Below are 23,022 nucleotides of genomic sequence, written 5' to 3' on the forward strand. Positions count from 1 at the left end.
CAGACTTAAAGCCACAAGACATTTATGGTTTTGCCTCAGCAGAATGTACTGGTAAAAAAGCTTTGCTCACATACTGAACTAGGTTGGACGAACACAAATTTATATTAGTCTCTTAACATATCTTGATTTCTTTCATATTCAATTTTTTATTAGAAAACGCATTTAACTCACTGAAGATGAAGTTTGTCCACTGACTGAAAGCAACTTCAGACAAAGCTCTTCGATTCCCGTTTTGACTGATGTTTAAAGATTTCTTAAGAAAAGCCTTTATAGCTGCTGTTAGCTAATATTCAGAATTATTCTTCTATTTATAATAGAAAGATGATTTCCGTTCATCTTTCTAGTAGGCCTTGCTGTGCTAAAAAGCAGCCCCTCTAGCAAGGAAGCTCCAGATCAAACCCTCTATGTTTAAGCAAAAGCTACGCAGTTTTGTTTGTATCCTTTTTCTTAACTGATGACGAGACCGAGACAACTCATGACCTTCCTAAACATATGACCTCCTATTCCTGCAAACAACTGCAACACATTAAGTTAGTGAATCAGCTATACCTGTGATTCCTGCACACTGGGCAGCTGAGGTGGCTCTTCTAAAAACGTACGTTCCAGCAATAATTTAGAGTAGGTTTCCTGTAACCTTTTGGCTGCTGAAGGCTCAGGAGGAGGCACATTCTTCACTTTAGTAAAAACCTCCTTCTGCTTTCTGTAGAGCTCTTGAAGCCTTTTGTTCTTCTGTTCTGTTGCCTCCTTTTGCGCTTTCTTCTCTTCATTCTGCTGCTTCTTCCGCTTCTCTTGCTGCCTGATGATGTACTGACGAACCTCAACTGTATTGTAGTGACGTTTCTTAGAGATCACCTGAGGCTCCTCACTGGCAGCTATCTTGTCTGGTTTCCTTTTGGTTGGGCTGTGGCTCCTGGCATTTTGAGCAGGTAAAACAGATTTCTGATTCTGCTTTTCCACATCTTTCTCTTGCTTTGTACTCATGGAATCCAATTGCAAGTCATCGAGAATTCCACGGATCTCCACGGGCAGGAAGTCCTTATTTACAGAGGCATGATCTTCTTGGTTACCACCTGGAAGAGCAGCTTCCAGTCTCTTCAGATTATTCTCAGACCGTACTTTACTCCTTGACCTTTCAAAACTTCTTGAAGAGGTCTTATGGGTAACATCCAGTCTAGAATCTGAACCTGTCCTTCCGATATAGCCTGCTAAAGAATAAGACTTGTCAAACATTTCAGGTAAAAATCAAACTGGGAAATAACGTGCTACCACTGAAACAGCTGCGAAAGTAAGGATGAAGGAAGAGTGCAAATCTCACTGTAAACGTATTTTTGCTTCATTCAGTGTCACAGTCAGAACATAGCAGCCTTTGCTTAGACTGAGCTCGCACCCTTTATACTCTTACCAGCCTCAGCGCCTCATAGGCATAAGAAGCACAGCAGCTGCCCTTACTTGTCCTGAGATTTTCAATAAGCTCTGAAAAGGGCTGGTGGACGGATTAATGAAGATATATGATGCACATGGATGACATTATATAGTATCTGGAAGAACCACAATTCCTGCAAAACAGGGATGCCCAACCATAGCTCATGTATTATATGCCACACATCTGGAAAATTAATCTGGCCTGTGGACCACTGCCAGCCATTCATTCCTCTCCCCACTAGCTTCAAGAGGCAAAGACAGACTGCAGGTTCTTAATTTCTTTCATTGCAACCTATTTCCCATCTTTTCCAGAGCTCCTGAGAACCTCTGCAGCATGTGCTACCCATCAAGTCACATGCACAGGGCCAACTTCCCGTGACACCAAGAAATGTTCATAATCCACCTAAGGAAGAAAGGTTGTGCATCCCAACCATGGCCATGAGCAAAATTCTTCACCCTCAAATCCCAGGCTGAAAATATGAGTTATTTTAAGAAACTGCTGACATGCACACATGCAGTGTTGTATAGTAAATTGAATAAAATTTTAAAAGTCCAGTGATAAAACTAAAACTTACCAGACTTGGTGGCTCGCTCTCGTCCTGTTCTGTCACTAGACACAGCTCTTCTGTCCTGTTCTATTCTGGGACCTGGACCCAGGATCTTTTTTGCCAGCTTTTGTCCCTCTCGCCAGGAGGATGTGCTTATTACATAGTTCCCACCTGTACAATAAGTAATAAACAGAAATCAAGCACTAGGTGCATTTTCCAACATATAAAAAACCAGTATTTATTGCAAGGGTTAATAATTTCTATACCATTTAGTTCTGTGTAAGTGGTATGGCTGCACTTACACAAAACAGTCGATGTACCATGAAGACACTCAACAGCTGACTTGCACAACTACCAGTGTTTCATGCCTACACATAACACAACGTAAAAGCCAAAACATACTGTAACATATTAAAGCCTTAGAAAAATGATTAAAAAAATGAAAAAGAAAAAAGGATTATAGAGGCCTAAAACGTATAAGCAAACACTACTGGAGGAGAGGGGAAATATTTGTAGAGGTCTGAGAAGAAGTTGTTCATGTCCACTTAAATAAGGAAAATAAGAAAAAACTATAAAAGTATCTAAAATGCTGTTATAATAAGAACAAAAATAAAGGTGGGACACAAAAAAATATTCATCTTCATATTAGAAGAACATTACCTGATATTCTAGGGAAAAAAAAAAAAACACAAAACAACACCTAAAAATTTGTGAGATTTTTACAGATAATTAAATGTCAAATCGGGTGTCTTCTGAGAGGTTAAAAAATACCAAGCAGCAGTTGTTCTATCCCGATACTAACTCACTTAGCTGATACTTAATTCAAGAACAGATTACCTCTTATGTGACAGAAACCAAATAAAAATGTTAGTACTGTTCTACCATCCTACATATAAACAAATGACAAAAACTGGGTACAGTGGCATCTTCAGCCAATATTGGTTAGATTAAGTGCCAGGTTTATTCAACTCACTTTTCATCCCACTAACTTCTAATATTATTAATTTCTTTTTTTTTAATAATGATCTTTAAGAGCTGTGGAGAAAGGCAGCATATAAAAGTATTAATAACCTAAGTCAGACTATTTAGCAGTACTTTATTGCTACAAAAGCACCTGACTTCAATACCTAACTAGCAGTTGATTTCCACCCATTCAACCTCAGGTTCAACCTCTGACAGCGCTGCCTAAACAAACCCAGACACTGCAGCAGGAACATAACGAGGACAAAAAGGGACGGTACCCCGGGCCCTGCAGGACTCGGAAAACCTGGTACCAAAGCAACTGCATGTGAAATCCAGGGCAGCAAACTGACAGTGTTTTGGCAATGCCAATCCTCTGTTCCCAACCCTCTGTATTTTCGTTTTGTGATTTTTAAACCAGAAGGAAGAAACCTGTTCAGTCAGAAGTCTGTAGCCCACTACTCATTCATTTACTAACAGCAGTCCTTGCTTACTTTGTAAATTATCCAAGTATTTTATAAATGTCACTTGAAACATGTCACTACAAGCCTTTTCTAAAAAGAACTATGAGCCAAAGGGGTTCTCTTGTGGAGCTCACTGTTCTCCCTGACTTCTGTCTGCATTTTAAAAGGAGTGTAACATCTCATCTTCCATTTCAAGTCAGCTGTTGGAACTAAAACCCGCTAACGGAGCAGAACATGAGCTGTGGCTATTTATAGCCTTGGCTCTGTTAAGCAGTTTCTTATTGCTGTGGGTGGAGGAGGACGGGCTATTGTGGACATGCCACTTCGATCTGGTTCTTCACAAGATTTCAGGCCATCATTCCACTCACGTTTAATCCATTACGGAGAACAAGCATTGCTATTAAAACTTGCAGCAATCTCTGTGCTCCTCCCTCGCTTGGAACTGTCACAAATATGTACGGTTGTTTAGTGCAGTTCCTTAAGTGTAAATACACCAGCACAGGAAGGAGCAAATCCACACATATCGCTTACTTTTAAGTATTAGCATTCATTACCACAAAATATTCACATGCAGCTTCATGATTTACAGCATGCAGAAGTGCAGACTCTCTAAAAAACCTTTTGTAATAATTTTTAAAGCAGCTTTTTTCCTTCAAAGTGTTTACTGATTACGGGTCACTGTATGGAGAGACAAATATAAAACCTTGAAGGGTGCAAGAGAGGCCTAATCTTGCATGTATTTAAAGAAAATAATTGCTCTGTAGTGTGAATGCAGTCACAACTTCCTTTGTATGAAAATGAAAACAAATAGGAAGCAGATGTGGAAGTTTTCCTAATTCTTTTGCTACACAGAATATCAAAGATTAACATTACTGGAAAACTAAGAAGCACTGATAGGATTCCATGTGCAGTTAATTTCGTTTTCTACTATAAGGCTCTACAGTAACCTGTTCATCTTCTTGGCATACTTTTAATTTTATTCAATATACAGTGGAAATGTCAAAAAAGAGTGAAAATTCAAAACAATCTTAATTGGTAAAAGAAAGAAACCTTCCTTTATAAGTATCAAGATTTCTAAGTCTTGCCAGGGAACGTGCTTTTACATTCTTTCACTAAGAAAAAAGCCAGGAATGGGTCAAGCCGGAACTGAAGGTGCAGGACAGCAACAACTTGACACAGGATGTAGAAGACCAAGAGCCAGAGAGAAGCCAGAGGGACATCCTGTTCCCTGCCTCCCCACTGAGAAACAGCACCAGAGAACGGCTGTCGCTGCAGCCCCTTCTCACAGAGGAGGGCGACTCGGCAGGCCCTGCTGGCACCGATTTTAATGTCATCCATCTTCACTCCTCCTCTCAGAGTTAATTCACTGAGCTGGAGGGCAGGCACTAACCAGCTTCAACACAAGAGAAGCTGGATCCAGAACAGAGCTACAGCTATTGCTGCTTTTTGTTTGCGTTGGCCTGACAGATACCTAACAGATATATGACAGATACACCCACTCCTCAGCGCTTTCCATAAGGTGCACACAGCAAATGGAAAGGCAGAAAATTAAAATAAACCAAATAAAGCACCCACAGCTAACCAACCACTGGCAAAAACATACACAGCCCTAATGCAGCATACAGTCTACAAACACACTACAGCAGCATTGTTGCACATCTGAAAAGACTTGGAAAGCAATATGCTGTAATTTTTCTCCATTTCTTGAGACAAAACTCATCTCTGAAGGGCACACGACAGTCTTCCCTCTACAGTAGAGGTAATCACCTTGTTTGGCCTCTGGACTTGACAACTGTGTCAGTTTTTGCACTTTCCGCACTGGTCTGGTTGCTTTTTTCTCTTTGTTTCTCTCACTAGGTTTTCCTTTCACTGCTGAATCCTCTAAAAACAAACAAAAGCTGTTAAGTGATATCCCACAGAAAAGAACATAGAATAACAAGCTTCAACATTTACCTTGAGAAACCAAAACACAGAGAAACGCAAGAAAACTCACTGACTCTCCCAGATTATATACTGAGATCAACTACTCTCAGTCCAGCATTTAAAAATCTTCAGAGCATTGACATTTTGAATTAAGTGCTGTTTGCCTATGCACTGGAACCCAGCGAAGCCACAGCAATGCCATAATAGATCTTTAGAAAGTTCATTTTCAATTTTTAAAAGAAACGTTGACAGTTTGACAGGAACAATTGTTGGTTCTCTTCTGCTATAGGTATTACATTTTACAGTATTGACGTTCCACAAGAACATGTAGTTCCTTCACTCCTGAAACATGCAGACTGCTGCTCACACATTAACGCATGACAGCACATTCACTCACTGCCTCCATGCTGGAGCACGAACGACAGGATACCGTGTGCTCTACTTTCTACAAAATTTGTCACAGAATTCACCCAGTCATGCAGAACTACTCTGTGTCACTTAATCCCTCATTTACAAGACAATCGGATTTAGGCTTTAGAGATGCCAGGCACACTTACTAAAGATAAAGTCATATTTTACCATGTTTTCACATTAGGGCAAAGAACAAAAGGAAACCCAGGAATTGCCACCCCAGTGAGGGGCTTCCCAGCTGCCTAAGCTACAAACAGAGGCAAACATCGCTCAAGGAGGACGGGCAAGCTGTATATTCAGCCCCAGTAGTCTACATTGACATTTTCAGAGGTTTGTTAAAGCACCTGAGTTTACATGCCTTGAGGATGCTCTTTTCTTAATCGTAAAGTGAACTGTAGGTAGGGAACTCCAAAGCCACTATTACCACTGTTGTCTTGTTCTTCTTTTATAAAGAATGTGATCAGACAACTTAAAACAACCAGGATGCAACCCCCTCCACAAATAGATCTGAAGCTTTCTCTAGATGCCAATACTAAATTTTACAGCCCCCAACTTCAGCTGAATCCACTCTCTGATGGGTGCCCACAAGAAGTATCAGAGACAGAACAACAGGTCATATTAAAGGATGTGGCAATGGAGTTTTAAGAGTCTTTCTCCCCTTAATATCCTTTCCTTATAAATTTTCCAGTTGTCTTTGAGGCTGACAGCAAGAACAGAGAAGACAGAATCAATTCATTCCTTCGTGACACCAGCACACTGCAGGCTGCTTCCCACTCCAGTCATATTACAGCAATTTTGTTCTAGTAAGGCAAATCCTGAACATCTTTAAGACAGAATTACCAGAAGCTTTAGGTCTATACAATATCCTTCAGCCTAATTGCTAAATGAAGATAAAGACATTCAGTATAGTCTACACTCACATGTAAAAACCTCGTCGCAGTAAAGAACAATGCTTTTGTAGATTAGAGATCTTACAGCTTATTTTAGCACTAGAGAGCGTGGAATGGTTTTGATACAACTGACTCTACACACCCAAAAGTCTACATGCTGTAGCTTTAATACAGAATTAACACATGGATAGATAGTCTGACAACCTAAAAATACATTTACAGTATGTATTACGTGCAGCACCAGCACTTGATTACTTGGAATTGGCTATTCAATATAATCTTTTCGGGTCAGAAAGAAGACACGTTCCATGACAGCTGCTCTACGCAGGGCATTGGGACAGGTGTATGGTTGAACACACACACACAGCTTCTTTTTGTAGACAGAAAAGTCCACTAACACATGATCCAAACACCTTTTTAATTGGATCTCTGTAACAACTTTTCAAAAACTTGGATTTCTATAAAGACCTAATGAATCATTCATAATATGCTTGTCAAAACTTAAAAATAAAGCCAGTGTAGATTAAAAGTCTTCAGGAATTTGGCATTAAATGCATGGACTGATGCTGAATACAGTACTTGCAAAACAATGTTATTGGAAAGAAGTTGCTGTCCTTTCTGAACTCTTTTTTTGAGTGATTCCAGAAAAATTCCTCAGTGCCATGTCAAGCTGTACAAGAACCTAAAAATGCCCATAGCAGCCACTATACTATCAACATATGAAGACACCTACAGGTTTATGATCACATCCCATTTTCTCGAGTCTTAAATATTTTTTGACCAATGAGAAAAGTTATTTTTAATACGTAATAAGGAAATCCTTGAGCTGCAACAGCAAGGGCTCTCAGGGGATTTTATTTTCCATTCCCTTCCTTTTTACTCATTTGATCTCTTTCCCCTACCGTAGCTCAGTCAGTCAAAAGCAATTCAACCTTACAGCGCTGCACTGTCACCAGCCTAGCAAATCAAAAAAGCACATGTGGGCATTCTAACCCAGATCACGTAGGAAAAAGAGTTGCTAACATTACTGCAGTTTTCCAGGGTGAAAGATTAATAAAGATTGGGTCTTGAAGCAGTGAATGTGAAAACATAAAGCATGTATTAGATCTTTGGTCTTTTAGCAGAGTAACTGCCAAGCGAACACGTAGCATTTTTTTATCATCTTTGCTCATATTTTTAAGCATGAGAATACTGTGTTGCTAAGTGAGTCCATCACCTAAAATAGATCTTTTTTCCTGTGCTGACATTTTGCAACAATGATATTTAATGTTTTTCAAAAGACAACTAAGCAAAGAGCAATGAGTAGCAGTTTTCTAAGTTTTAGCATTCAGCATTCTTTCCTACAACCTGATGTGGAATAAACCCCAAAGGCAGCGTTCTGTTCATTTATCACTGTAAAGTTACATAGTCTTCTCTCTTGTATCTTACCCAAGCTTATGATAATGAAAGTAAAAGAGTTGTAGTGGAAATAAAATCGAGATTATTTAAAAGGTTTCTTATGCCTTCTTCTGGTGTACCTGTTCTCCTGCTCCTCAGGGAAACCAGGGAAGGCCTTTTATGTCCTAGTGTACAAACCTGTGGCCCACCCCTTGTACTGCAGGCTACCTACTGCATTTCAAATAGGCATTCCCAGAGATACTCCACAACAGATGCCCCCATCCCCCATTAAGTCATTTACATGTTCCAACTAAACCACTAACAACTCCCAAAGCAGCTTCAGGACTGACGATTTGTTAACACCACACTGAAGGAAGCAGAATTCAGGCTTCAATATACAGTGCACAAATCACTATAATGGTGTTAAAGACTGGGGGGGGGAGGTGGGGGTGGGAAAAAGTTCCCATGAGATAATACAGGTTTCATCAAACCCAAAAAGTGGCTTAGTTTTGTCCTTTGAAAGATGAAATTTAATTAATACACGCAAATGTGTATTAAAAAAACCTACAAAACTAAACAAAAATAGTTTTAATAAGGACTTTTTAATTCCTGTTTTGAAGAAAAGCCATCATTTGATTCTTTTCAGTACTGATTTTCTATTACAAGTATTTTAATGAGAGGATGGGGAGCAGGATTTTTTTCCCCCCTTTTCAGTGTTCAATAAGCTACTCCTCCCATGGGGAGAAGTCCAATATACTTAACACTCATTGCTTCAATTTTTTTGTTTCCATGACTTTGTAGACTTGTACAAAATAAATTTCTCTGCTTCTCAGAAAAGTTTGTGTGGCTTAACCCATTCAGTTTGTGTCTCACCTGTTAACTGGAATGCTAGATTTCTATACAGCTCCTGTCTAACATGAAATTCTTCCTCATGCCAGATCTTTCCATCTGGAGCGCGAATTTTTGTTTCAGCAGGATTGAAACCTGGAAATAAACAACGTCAGGGTTTAAAGTAACTGCATAAAATGTAAATAAAGCTTTTCCAAGTAAGAAAGGAACTACTTGAATTTCTAATACTAAATTAGAAGAAAGCAATATATCAGTCTGCCATTTGCTCATAGTTGAAAAACAGCAGACTGGATGAAGATTATTAAAAATGTAAAATGCTTTCTCAATCAATCTTACTAACCTCTGGGACCATAAGAAAATATCAAACAAACCCAAACACCAATACAGTGAGTTTCTTTTTTACAGTTATTTGCAAGAAGAGACAGGAAGAATTTTAAAAGAATCCACAGCTCTGTAAATTGGCAAGAATTTATTTTCTTCCTTGTTCATATCTGTGATCAAGCCATGCTATCTACCCCTGTACTACTGAAACAGAGCTAGGAGAGTCATGGCCACGCTTTGACGTGTTGCTCAATGAATGGAACTCATTTCCTTCACCACACAGAACCAATGGGGAGGGATTCTGCACCTCCGTACCTTTGTATGATGGTGCAGCAGGTGCTGCTGCCACTTTCCTGACTTTGGGAGTCATGGCATTCTCCACGTTTGTGACCACAATAGGTTGCTCGGCATACCCCAAATGCTGCCCTCTGCCACCCAGTTCTTCCGAATGCTCCCATTGCTTCCGAATCCGCTCCTTCAGCTTCTCCAGCTTCGCGTTATGCTGCCGCTGTTTCAAGATTTCCAGTCTATGAGCGTTAGAAATACTTGTGGCAGAAGGGAAAGACACTTTGGGTTCACTGTCCTGGGATGGGTTACTCTGAAGAGTTTTAGTGCTACTCTCATCTCCTCTTGACCCACTAGTTTTTTCCTCTTCTAGTCTTGCAGATGTTGCAACCTTAAGAAATGCCTCATTATTCTGCAAGGCATCAATTGCTGGTCGGTCATTCAAATACCTAACAACAGTTTCGCCTGCAGCAGACGAACATGGGCTTTCAAAGTCTCTGCTGTGCAGATCTTGCTCGTCTCGGTCATGTATCACACGGCCTGTTATTTCAGCCTTCCCTTCTGCTTCGCTTAAATCCAAACTGGAGAGCAACTGCTTGGCCTCAAGTTGCCTAGAACCGTGGTAAGACAGAGAACTATATGTATCCCTGATGTAACAGAAGGAAAAAAAAAAAAGTCACCATCAGAAATACAATCGTAGGACCTTCCAACCCAGCAATCAGCATATTCATTAACTAAAATTACTTCCTATACCTTGCGTCCACTTGAAAGGCAAGTTCTTTAAAAGTTTAATCACCATACATTTAACAGTGCAAGTCTGACAAAACTGAATGAGGTTTCTGTTAAAAATTTGATTTTCTGCACTCTCTAGCTGAACAGGACTATGATAAAGTTGAGGAGCTGAAATTTGCACTTGTAGCAAAATCAGCAAGCTGTAAAAGCGACCCTTCAAAAAAAAAAGCTTTAAATAAAAAACAAGTCTAAAACTTAGATGAGACGCTTCGTTAATAAATGATCTCTAAAACAAAGCAATGCCCACATGCACAGTTCCTGGAGAACAGAGTCATTAGCTGAGAAAACAAATAAATTGCACCAAAGCCCCCTGCCCTGTATTTGAGCATTAAAAAGGCAAGCTATCACTATTAGCTTAATTCTGATCTGTCGCAGCACTAACCTGTGTGAGGCCAATGGTTCACGAAATTCCACATGACTGCTTTTTTTCACATTGCTTTCAAGAGTGGTGGCGCGAAGGGGGCTGCGTGAGGACTTCTCCTTGCTTGATTTATTTTGGCTGGAGGACCGGGAAGCTAAAGCAGAAACCAAAGAATCCTCTATGTACCTACCTCTCCAGAAGGAGAAAGCTCGAGGAGCTGGAACAACTAAGAACAGGTTTTTTCTTGGGCTCGAACAGCACTCCAAATAGCATTTAAAGTACTCCCTCTCTTTTTCAACAAGTCAATTTCAACAACTAAGAGCAAGATGGTAAGTGCTTGAAACAATGATCATACTTAAAGAGAGATAATAATGCTTAAACATTAATTATATGCAAAGTTGACTGTACTGCCACTAGAGGTCGATCTCTCTGTTCTCCTCCAGTGACAAACTATCAGAATGCTCTGAACAGCATTTAAGATGAGGGCTCATTTCTTATAAGAAAATGTTCTCCTTAAATGAAATAAAGCATCATCAGATTTAGCATTCTGTCAGGGTATAAGATTTGACAAACATTACAAAATATGAACGGCTAGTCCAGCCCCCACAAAAACGGCATCAGAATGGGATGAGCACTGCTCACTCACAGCAGTGGGCAAGTCCTGTCACTCCCTCCAGCCAGGTGACTGATAGCACACTTTCTTTCCTAAGCTAAGGGAAGGAAACATTGGTTTCTCCTGGGCAATTAGAGTTTCAAGGATAAAGATCATCAGCAGGAGACAACCAAGGGGTAAGGAGGAGAAATCAAGGTTTCCCGGAATGCAGTGGCTTTATCCTGCCTTACACACTGTGTCCTCAATAACATACCTTTTCTGCTTATTTTCCTGCCAGCACTAGCAGAGGGCTTCTTGGCATCCATCACAGAATCGAATACAGCTGTGCTGGTGGGAGCTACTTCCAATTTGTTTTCTATATGACGTAGCTAGAATTTGAAGACAATGCAAATTAGAATATTCATTTCATTTTTTAGTCTTCATGTTTTTTCTCCTAATGTGATAAGTTTTTCCTCGTCTTCATAAAGGATAAAAATGCAGGTAAAAGCAACCTCACAAGGCTCATGCTGCAAACTGTAGAGCCTTAGGGCCAGAAACTACATGAAATTATCAAGATTTGTTTAACAATATTATCTAAATTAGGTTTCGTTGCATAGTTTTGTTTCTATAAGTAGGCTGTTGTGTCATCCAGAGCCTCAATGCTTGGCCTGAATTAAATATTAATTCCACTAGGAATAAATTCTATGATACTCTTTTCACAATGGAGCACGATACAAGATTACACATGTAAAATCCCACACTGATGCTCAGCTATTCAAAGAAAGAGGTACGAGGCCGTAGCAAAGAGCTGAATTCCCCGAAAACCCAAGCTGTTTGGTTTCACTTGAAGCCAGGTTTTAGAAACTAGTGTGACATCTTAAGCACCTAAGTTAAGTTCGCACTGAAACACAGCAATTCCAATGCTCAAAGATGGAAAATCATGAAATACACTGGTGTTGTCCCAGTTTCTAATAGGCTTGGGTAAGCAGGGAAGAGCTACCTATTCAAGTTTTCAGAAAAAGGAGAAGTCACCACTTTCTTAAATAGAAAGGTAATATTACAGTCAAGAATTACACACTCAAAACTAAGCTTGCTGTGGCAAAAATTTCTTCTACCATGTGTGGAAAACATTTTCCATGATAAAACAATGTTCCACATGTATGTACTCCAACTGCTTACTTTGGTTAAAGGTCTTGTGGCCAATAACGGATTTGAAAAGGAGTAAGGAAAAAAGAACAAACAGTACTTACAGCAGCCTTAGTCTGAGAAAAAGTAGCCCATGCTGCAGTTAGATCTGACAGGGCAGAAACAAAGAAACAAATTTCTCATTAGTACATGGAAAACAATGAAATAAAACATTGTTTCAAAACAATTTTCGTGGGCTCACTAATCAAGTCATTTTAATGACTCAGTTCCAGCCTGTAAATGTCCTATATGAGAGGCTGTTATCAGTCAAGATTCATTTTAACAGAGCAATAAAATACTTAATGTAAAATTTAATGAGTTCACTAAGTTATGCTGAATGCATTATTACACTTGAAATCAAATCTACCACAACATAGAAGATGTTTAGAAGACAAAATAAAGCTGGTTATCTATCCTGACACAAATATCTTATATTTTTCCATTACACTACAGTTTACTTTTACTTTTCCTTCCCTTTCCTCTTCAGTAAACTAAGCACTAGTACACGGTCACTGAAAGACTCTACTCAAAAAACAAGCTTTGAACACACGCACTTTGAATACTAATATTTTTGAACTGCATACCCTACAAATAAAATAGAAGCAGCATTTGCAAAGAACAAGCAGGAGACACCAGTCAACTTCAGCTTTTAAACCTAAACAGATAGCACAAGCTCTGTCCAATCCAATTCAGTAGGATGCAGTAGCATTTTCCTCCAAAAATATTTACTTCCTTAGTTCCCCTCTTCTTCTGGTCTCTAATGGTATTCTGCTAATCAAATGGTTTATACAACACAACATCCAAAAGCACAATATATGTCAGAACCAAGGAGAGTGGTAGTATTAGAGAGTTTAAAAAACCAAATATTTTTCTTACAGTAAAAAAGCTGCCAATTTCATGATAGGCAAGATGCAACAACACAAAGGAAGAGGGTTAAGGAAGTAACAGAAACAACTTTATTTTGGCTTCAAGAGATGGTGCTCCATGTCTACAGAACAACACACTTTCATGAGGTATGTAATTTTAAAAGAAACTGAACATATCGCAAGAAACAATCAGCAATAATGCCCTCTTGCAAATAAAATAATAAACTGTCCCTACTTTTAAAATAACTTCTGGAGTCAGTTTTGTCATAGTGGGATCATAACACCGATTTTGAACCACAGACTTAACATGCAACTTGGCTGCTCTACAAACTAGAGCTTTCTTCCTCTCAGGGATTCACTGTATATTTTTTTCCTTATTGCCCCCTCCTTTCCTAAATTATAGAGTAATCATGACAGCAAAAAGCTAAGAGGATTTCTTCAACTTGGGGAGAAAAAAGTGCTGCAAGTCATCACAGTGGCGATGTAATTCTGCTCTTCAAGTTTCATTAGCTCCTCTCCACTTTGGAACTGAGCAAGAGTCAGGAGCAACTGTCTCTCAGGATCTTCTTCATGTCATTCAAGAGCCTCCATCTCCCAATTTCTGCTCCTGCACTGCTCCTCCTCTTCAGCACTCAAAACCAAGAATCTGCCCCTGTGCCATCTTGGCAACCATATCCTAGGCTGGCAATTCCTAATGCAGATCAGCAAATACTCTGCAGATCAGAGTAGGAAATTGCTGTCTCTGCAAAAAGGAAGCTGGAACACACCACCTTAGCTTCTACATTGAAGCAGGAGAACGCTTTCTATAAAAACTCCCTAGTTTCAAACAACTCGTGATAAAATATCTTCCAAAACAATGCAATAAAACAGAGAAAATCCATACCTCTAGTAGAATCCTTGCTTTGGTTATGCCTCGGATTTTGTAGAAGCACCTCATTTGACTTCTTGCTCCACATCGTGTCGAGTTACCTACAAAAAATAGTCATGTAAGAATCAAAGAGGAACAAAGTACAAACAAATATATCTTATGCTAAAGAGAACATCCCCTTGATCGCTATGATGAACATTCACCTCGTTATGATAATTTCAAACTCACATCATGAATGAGATCAGAAAATCAGCACCAAATCACAAACATGTTTACAGCCTGCAGTTTTTCAGAAATTGCATAATTCTGCGGATAAAGAGAACTTTGCTTTGTTCCTGTTACAAAGAAGAATGAATTTGGTAAGAGGATGACCACACTGCAATGCTGTACAAGAAGGGGTAACAGAGGCAGCACTACACAGCTTGAATCTATAAAAGTCTGGTGAAAATACCCAGTTCTACCAGTGACAGACGAGTGTCACTTATCTCTGTTAAAAGAAAAGGCAGAACAGAACTGTGTGGAAGGAATCTACAGCCAAGAAAAAAGACACGACTTGTTTTTCTGTCAGCTTCAAAGGCAAGACTCACAGTGAATCTAAAAGCTCTGAGTAACAAACCAAGTAGCTATGATCACCCAAAGAGTTTTTAATAAGGAAAAACAAGCAACAAAAAAACCCACAACAAACAAACAAAACCCCAAACAACTACTCAATCAGGAAAGAAAAATTTTAAAAGAAAAGTCAGATATGTCTCATTACTTTCATTGCAAAAGATGGGCTGACATAGGTAAAATTGTACCAGGCTTTTAAAGAAGTAATACATAAGGAAAACACTTAAGTTTAAGAGATCTAAGAGGAACTCATACAGGCAACTCCGGTGAGTTGTGTTTTGCTATGGAAAGAAAAACTGAGGTGACCACAGAACTCACAAAGGAAGATCTGAACCTCTAAACCAGTACATTTTCCTTTCCCTTCTCTCATGCACTCCCAGATATATTTTTCCTTATTTTCTGAAGATCTATTCTGGTTTTACTTTCCTACATAATGTGTCACATAAAAGGGCATTGAAATATAATGGCCACTCTTCCAATAAAAAGTAATTGAACAGCCCACAAAATTAACCGTGTGTACTAATTCTTGGAACTGATCATTATTGCCTATACGTTTTATGACATGGAATTTTATCATATATGATTTTAAGGATATTCACAGGGATGAGTGAAGTTGGGTCCTCACATTCAGTCACAGAACTTGTATTTATGGCAGTAAGTTATCCTGCAAAACTCTTCTTATGCCTCAAGAAAGACTATCAATAAGAACATAGGCCTTCAAAAGACATTTAGTTCTTCTTTTCTTTAAAGAATACAAATAAATGTTTGAACGAGCATGGAAAATGTATGCGAGCCTATATATCATAGAATCATTGAGGCTGGAAAATACCCTTAAGATCAATTCCAACCATATGTAGGTACAGAAACACACACACACATTAGTGAAGTCTGGCAATGCAAAAATTCTAGAAAAAAGTGGGGTGTGGGGTGTTTCTAATCATCTAATTTATGGGCAGAAAGGTAAGTGAAGATAGAAAATTCTGTTTCTAGGACAGGTGCTGCACAGCTCATTCACGCAGAACCGCAGCTTTGTGCCTCACATCATTCATGCTGTAAATCCTAACACTGCCCTGCCCTGGAAATCATTTAATTGATCTTTTCCATCACGGGAGCATGGAACTGTTGTGCTAGCAAAGCAGAAAACAAATAATAATAGAAATGGGGGAATTTTCCACAAAGACCCAATTCTGAGAGCTGTTTGAGATATCATATCATATCATAACATTATTAGGTTTCTTGTCCAAACATAAACATAACAAAACTTACTGAATATGTAAATTTAGCATAAGAGAACTTCTGGACAAGCAAGCATTGCTTAAGTGATTAAGTATCCCTCCTTGTGTAATTGCTTGGGATTTATTCTTTTTGTTAGAATTACTAGTATAGATAGGAGAACTTAGGGACTAGAATTGTTCCTGTTATTGTACACACAAAAATGTACATAGTTTACTTTATGATGTCCCTGTGAAAGTAGTATTGTAATATACTCCTTAACTCTCTACAAAAAGCACCAGATTTATTTTTAAAGTTTGAAATCGCTTGTTATACATTTCATCCTGATGCTAAAGTAAAAGCTGTCAGTCTTTTATCCGAGCAGAACAGAAGCCAGGAAGCAATCACAAAGCATCCTGCTGTATTCCTCCTAACGAATACCCACAGTGCCAACCCCAAGTATCCAATAAACTCTCGCTGGCTTCAGCACTGCCAGCTGAGATCCACCCAGCAGTTTTGCTTAACTCAGGTTGCCGCTGTCTGGGGAAAAAATAAGAGAACCGTAACAAGGGACAACTCTGGAGCTGTCTACAGTTTCAGGAAGGCATCAGTGCAGCAGTTTTCAGTTGCAATGTAACATTCGTAACTGTAAGGGTCTGTTTTTCAGATGTCCCTCTCCCCCTCCTTTGGAAGGGTGGGAGAAATTTAGCAGCTTTTCAAAACCTGTCTACAAATCATGGTGATTGCCACCAGCTGTTGAATTCTATAAATTAACAGAATAACTTCTTTCTGTTGGTACAGCTCAGATGAAGAAGCAGCACCCTACAAAAAAGAAGTACTTTTACAATTCAATATTCTGTCTCTGCAAGATATTAAACCAGACAGAGAAGGCACTTCAGTGGTATCAAGAGTACAGCTATTGGGTGAGGAGAAAAAAGAAATAAATCCAGACACAGCTGCCTTGTCTATTTAAAGGATTTCCATGTAATGGACTGGTTATACACGAAAATACACGGAAATTAATATTGATCAGAGAATAGTACTAAACTAAAAAATTATGCAAAGGAAGTTTATGTTATTTTTAAAATACATTTTACATCAATACAGAGGTTGTCTCAATGTCCCATGAACAACTTCAAGAAGAAACACATTGTAGGGATTATATTCTGAAATGACTGCTTCAAAAAGATTTTTTCTGCTAAACTAAACGATCCACTACTATTTAGTAAACAGCTTAAAGGAAGCAGGGGGACAAAAAGCAGCTCAACAGATGAAATGTCAAAGAACTTCTGAGGAGACAGTAGTGATGGCAAAAGGTTATCTGCAAGCTGGGTAATGCTATGAGGATCTTAGAAGTCTGTTGGTGGAAGATGCAGAATCAGCAGAACTGATCTCCTCGTTGTTCGACTGTTCACTGGTGGACACAGCCATACTACATAGGTTCATTCAAGGCTGGTGTGCCAAGCCTCATCTTGGGTGAATAGTTAAAACACAAACACCATTGTGTTCTCACATTTCTATCCCACATCAAGTGCCCATCTCATTCTTTATTCATTTGTCTGAGATAAAAAAAAACATACACAGAGAAGGCACAGCAAAACGGCTGCAGATGAGGACCTACATGGAATCTAGCAAGAAAAGGATATACTCCAAACTCGTGGAAGAAACTGGGACACACACAGTTCTCTTCCACAAACAGTGTTCCTATGGGAAGACACTGAAGAGAACTGACAGATCAGAAAGCGCAAGAGAAGACACCAGAAATGAGGAAATAGAAGCAAAAACACTGCCAAATAAAAACGTAAGCTGAGAAACCAGCACTACATTCACTACCAAACATACCAAGGATGACATTGCAAGGTACAACAGATAAGGAAATAACAAGTCAACATAGTAAGAGGACAGCATTTCAAAAGGAATGGGAGATATGAAAGTAGAATATGCTTAGCAAAGGTACACAAAAATGTCAAGAGATGAAAAACGGGGCTGTGAAAATAGAACGAAAAGTGGTGAGAGAAGCTGGATATGAAAAGGAAGAGAATGGAGAAAAACAGGAAGGAAAGATAAATAGAAAGAACTTTTAAAAAAATCAGCAAGAGAGCAGCAAAACAGAAAAAAGAAACAGGTATACTGGTCCAATTGTTAAGCTTTTCAAGCATCCTCAGTATGGATTTTTCTTAGCAGCACACCCTTGATAAGAGAAGGCAAGAGGAAACTCAGAAATCATGGTACTGAAACAAGGAAACAGGGGAGGAAACGGAATCACTGAGATTCAGAGAAAGCAGAGAACGTGAGCAAGAGATCACCCACTGTTATTTTCACTAACAGTGGTTACACAAAAAAACCCCAGTCAGCATAGGGAACAGTATTCCTAAAGACTTGGTTTCTTACAAAAACACAAGGGATACCAAATGAAAGGGACACCACAAAAGAAAAGATGAAGCTTTCCTCAGAGTAGGGAAAGAAACTAATTACTAATATTGACTTCTATGGGATATTCTTAAATATTTAATCCCCAAAGTGGCAGGTTTTGCTACAAACTGGGTATACGGCACACAAGGCCAGCACTTCACACAGTTTAAGTTACAATAAGGCAGCACTGCAAATAAAAGATGCCATCTTTTCTTTATCCCTTATTCAGGCAAGAGAGTCAAGATTATGTGGTAAAACAAAGTGGACTGGGAAACTGGTAAAGTCTGAAAGTAAATTTTTGTGTTCTTTCTGCTTTACTAGGTTCAGCTATGTCATACCATGAGCTACAATGTCCATGCAAGCAGAATGAGAAGGGATGGAAAAACTGGGGAACAGCTGGATCTGCCCCAGCCCCGTAGCAACAGACAACTTCTCCATGGAGGAAATAGGCACAAATAAAAGGTTTTAGGGATGTTTTTTCTTGTTTACAATAACATTTTAAATTTCCAAGTACAAATGATTGAAAGTTGGCTTCTGAAGCCTGAAGACCCTCTGGAGCTCCTGTCTGTGCAGCGACAGTTCTGCATTCCTGGCACTAACAGACACACACAGGTGGACAGACACAACCAGACCTTGTCAAGCAAACTATTTTTCTGAGCCAGCCCACTGAAAGTGATGGAATTTCTATTTAAAGATGTCAGAAATACTTTCCACATCTCCTCAAATACCACAGAATACAATTTATTATAATATGCTTGAGTCTGGAATACAAATACCTTTACCTAGCCATTTTTCTGGTATCTGAGTGTTTACCATACTGCATTATCCCATTTAAATGAGAGCTAAAAATATCCATAATATATTGTTCTAAGACATTTTTTGGTTACATTTATGGGCTTTTTATATTTTTTTTTTTAGAAAAGCGTAACACTTTTTTTTTTTCTAGCCTCACCAGAGTCTGAAAATCTTTGTCTCTCAAAGCAATTAGATATTAAATGCATGTGATTTACTGACCTTCCTCAGGACTGAGGACAAGTTCCAGCACAACAAACAAACGCATGACATATTTGTCAAAAAAGTGTCACATCTCCAGAATCTATAGCCAACTCTGCAGAATCAGATGGGTCCTCCTCCCATCTTCTTTCAATGCTCACTTATATAATAAACCTTCCAGATAAACATATTTCAGTAGCAAAGGTTCTGAAAGGAAGTTAATATTAAAAATCCAAGTACAATTCCAACTGCTTAATGCTTCACAGACTCAAACCTCATCTTAACATTTCTCTACCATAACATCTCGAGTCTGTAATCTCTGTTTTGCTCCACCAAAATAGTTTCTGCTACAAAGCTGAGTATTTTTCTTCTCATGGTTTTTAAGTGGTGCTGAGGCAAAGAGTCAATGGGTTCAAATTATTCAGAGTGCCTTTGTAGGTAGTTTTGTTGTTATTTAATCTGACTGGCTGCTAATACTATTTGACTTGGAAATATTTTACTGGTCCAGATTGTGCTGCACTCCAAGACCGAAGCTGTATGTAATGATGATGGACACAATTACATAAAGCTTATGCAAGAAAAAGCTGGAAGTAACAAACACAAACTATGCTCAAGGACCTTGTGAATGCTGGCTGCTCTGAATTAGTAAAATTTTAGACCATCAGTATTTTTCTTGTAGTGTAAACAGTAAATATACCAGAGGAACTCACACTCCAATCATTATGACTTTGGAAAATAATAATTAAAACAAAAAAAGCTTCTAAAGTAAAACAAATATACCAATAAAACTTGATCTACTTTAAGCTAGAAAAACATAAAAAAGCTTTTAGGGATATTAAGGTTGTAAAAAAAGAATGAGCCATCAAGATACACCACACACTTGCAGAAAAGCAGTAAAGAATTTTAAAGCACATGTCACTACTTCTAACTGTTAATCAGGAAGATAAATGACATCAACAGTCAGACGTCCATCAAACATCAGGAAACATAGCAGAAAAATACAAACATGTTTCATGAGTTCTAAGATTAAACCACTGGCATCGGTAAGCTACTAAATTTGCATCCAAACTACAGTGAAGATTTTTCTATAAATGAAACATTACTGAATCTGATTTCCCTCCAACTATACGCTGGGGATGGACATTTACAATGCATTTCTGCTATCAGAAGACATGGCAACTTGTAAAAGTGTTCCTGCTTAATCAAAAGTGATGGAAAAAACCCACCTGGCACTAAAAAATTAATTAGCAGTGTTACTGAAAGTAAAATGCATTGAATGTCTTACTCTGCTGCACCACAAGCTAGGAGGTACTCTGAGGAAATCTATTGAAATGAATGTTGTGACAGCTAGCGTAACTTGATTCATTGTTTGCGAAGAAATCAGAGTACAAAGGCTCAGAGAATGCAGTCATTTGTCAAGGAGATGCACGTGAGGGTTTGCCTATCCATTCATTCATAAGTTCTGTATTTTCTTTGAGTTTTTTGCATTTATGACAGAGAAGAAAATAAGTGACATACCCTAGTTTCAAGAACAAATAAGATACTCCTGCATTTGTTTCCTTGGCCTTCATAACAAAAATTCAACTGCTCCATCTCCAGTTACTAGAAATTGTACATTAAAAGATTTCAATTCTTGCAGACCATAATAAATCCATCCAGCAGAATACACTCAAATCCTTCAACAAGTCTTGTCTTTGAAAGGCCAGCATCCGCTGCCCTTCATCTCACAAGGAACACTCAGCTGTGAGGGTCTTTTAGAACTTACAGACAATCCTCTTGGTCAAGTCCAAGAACCAGATTTGCTAATTTTGAGAGTCTAAGACAGAAGCTTGCAACTGCTCAGCAATACCAAGGACACCAGAGCAGAGCAGCAACTTCACCTGTAGTTGTGTCAACTGCAGACTGATCACTATTTGCCTCCAAAGGAGAAAAAAGTACAGGAAAACTTAAGGGAAAATGTTCTGAATGCCCCTTTATCAAGTTTGATGACTTTGCTCTGATACTGCATTCAGAAGTAGTGTCTGAAAAATGTCTCAACATGGGAGTGTCAAAAAAACCCACCCCAAAACCCCAGGACAAGCAAACATAACACATCACATTAATATGACTGGAAAATATCAGAGAAAGCACCGTTTCCTAGAATTTTACAATCTTTTGCCATGGATCTGACTCAGTGTGAAATTCTGCCCTCGGTGAGGAATGTTCTTAGGAAGATAAAACACAGCCAGAATTTCTGTTAGCATTGGGTAAGTTTCAATTGACCCAGTATAATTGATTAGTTAATTTATTTGCTCTATTCTTATTCTAGTATATTGACAAAGGTTTCAGACTTAGGCATACAAGTAATTTCATTCTCAATTGAGTAGTCCATTAAAGTCTACTATATTATTAGCACAATTATACACATTTATCTTCCAAGCACTTACCTCTATGGATAAATTTTACACTCAGACATTCTGATCCAGCCATATGCCTAATACATTAACTGTACTGGGAAAGTTTTCTCTCTGCACTCAACTATCAAAACCCTTGTGTTATCATTATTATACCACTATACCTATTCTCGTATTAACACAGCTTATATTGGTTTGAATAGCATGACTTATATTAGTTTAAGTACATCAGTAGCACAGTTCAAACATTGCTGCCGTACTGATAAAAAAGTCACAATCCCAATGCAAATTCCTAAGGTAGAGTTCAACTGATTCAGCAACTCAGCAGTGATGAAGGAATGTACATATTCCTCCCTGCCTTCCCTAGCAATCTTGCCACTCCTCTGTGATAGATGCAGTGCTCATCTGACTGTGTCACAAACCAGTTCAACCCCCTAACCCAGCAGAAAATTATTCACTTTTTCTTGTTTTTTGGGGGGAGGAGTTACTTTTCTACCAGTTTATCAAACTGAATTAGGTCGCCGCACGGTTAGTGCCAGACTGGTCAAAGCGGGGAAAGAGAAGCAGCAGCGGAGCACCATGCTTGCTCATCTTACACTGTGCAGCTTCGCCCAACTGCCAGAGATACAGCAACATAATTTCAAGCACATATCTAACTTTAAAGATGTTAATAAGACTACAGCCCCATCTGGGCACACTAAAGTAAATGAGACTAATCACATTAATGACTTTTATCCACAGTTGTGTTTGATACAACAGACTTTCTCAGCAGAAAACATCTGCTGGTAAAGGGATACAGGGAGATGCAGAAAGTTCATCATACTTGAGGCAACAAAACCTTTAGAGTAGAAGAACTGGCATTTCCAAGATTGGACTCTTATCCATTTAATGGATGCTTTTACTATGGTGCCACAAATTGCTGATCAAGTTATTTCAAAACATGAAAGACACCATCCAGATTGGGACTGTAAGATCTGTAAAGTCTTCCCAGTGTTACAGTGGCAAACTTCAGCCATGCACCAAAGCTTAGTAAAACAAAAAATCCATGCCAACAAAATGTTTTGTAGTTTTAAAATCATGTTTGTCCAGTTATCACCACACCTAGCCGAGGGAGCCTACCAGAAGATCTACATCAATCAGCAATATCATTTCCACAGTACCCTGGCCCCTTGTAGAAATGTGTCATTACTACATAAATTAAGTTGCTGTATTTAGTGGACGCAGCACACCTTTGTTCAAGGTAGCGTCACTCACAGAAACCGAAGCATTCAACAGTTTACAGTGTTTGT

The 23,022-nt window shown here is 38.8% G+C and overlaps 1 protein-coding gene across 7 annotated transcripts in view; it reads right to left on the reverse strand.

The window, feature by feature from the left end:
• The window catches only part of CEP350 (centrosomal protein 350), a 73,653-nt gene that overhangs the window by 49,323 nt on the left and 1,308 nt on the right, over positions 1–23,022 (reverse strand). For 4 of the 7 annotated variants that reach the window (XM_080348458.1, XM_080348461.1, XM_080348455.1 and 1 more), the window contains exons 2-10: positions 14,130–14,215; positions 12,446–12,489; positions 11,470–11,584; positions 10,625–10,757; positions 9,481–10,097; positions 8,869–8,979; positions 5,162–5,275; positions 1,998–2,141; positions 550–1,205 (exon numbers count right to left, since the gene is read on the reverse strand). In XM_080348458.1, coding sequence (XP_080204584.1) covers positions 550–1,205; positions 1,998–2,141; positions 5,162–5,275; positions 8,869–8,979; positions 9,481–10,097; positions 10,625–10,757; positions 11,470–11,584; positions 12,446–12,489; positions 14,130–14,202 — 2,007 coding nt within the window. In that variant the 5' untranslated portion in view covers positions 14,203–14,215. The remainder of the gene's footprint in view (positions 1–549; positions 1,206–1,997; positions 2,142–5,161; positions 5,276–8,868; positions 8,980–9,480; positions 10,098–10,624; positions 10,758–11,469; positions 11,585–12,445; positions 12,490–14,129; positions 14,216–23,022) is intronic. The other 3 variants (XM_080348459.1, XM_080348457.1, XM_080348460.1) reach the window with 2 other exon arrangements.

This window comes from Nesoenas mayeri, assembly GCF_963082525.1.
Source record: "Nesoenas mayeri genome assembly, chromosome: 8".
In the NCBI taxonomy this organism is placed as follows: Eukaryota; Metazoa; Chordata; class Aves; order Columbiformes; family Columbidae; genus Nesoenas; species Nesoenas mayeri.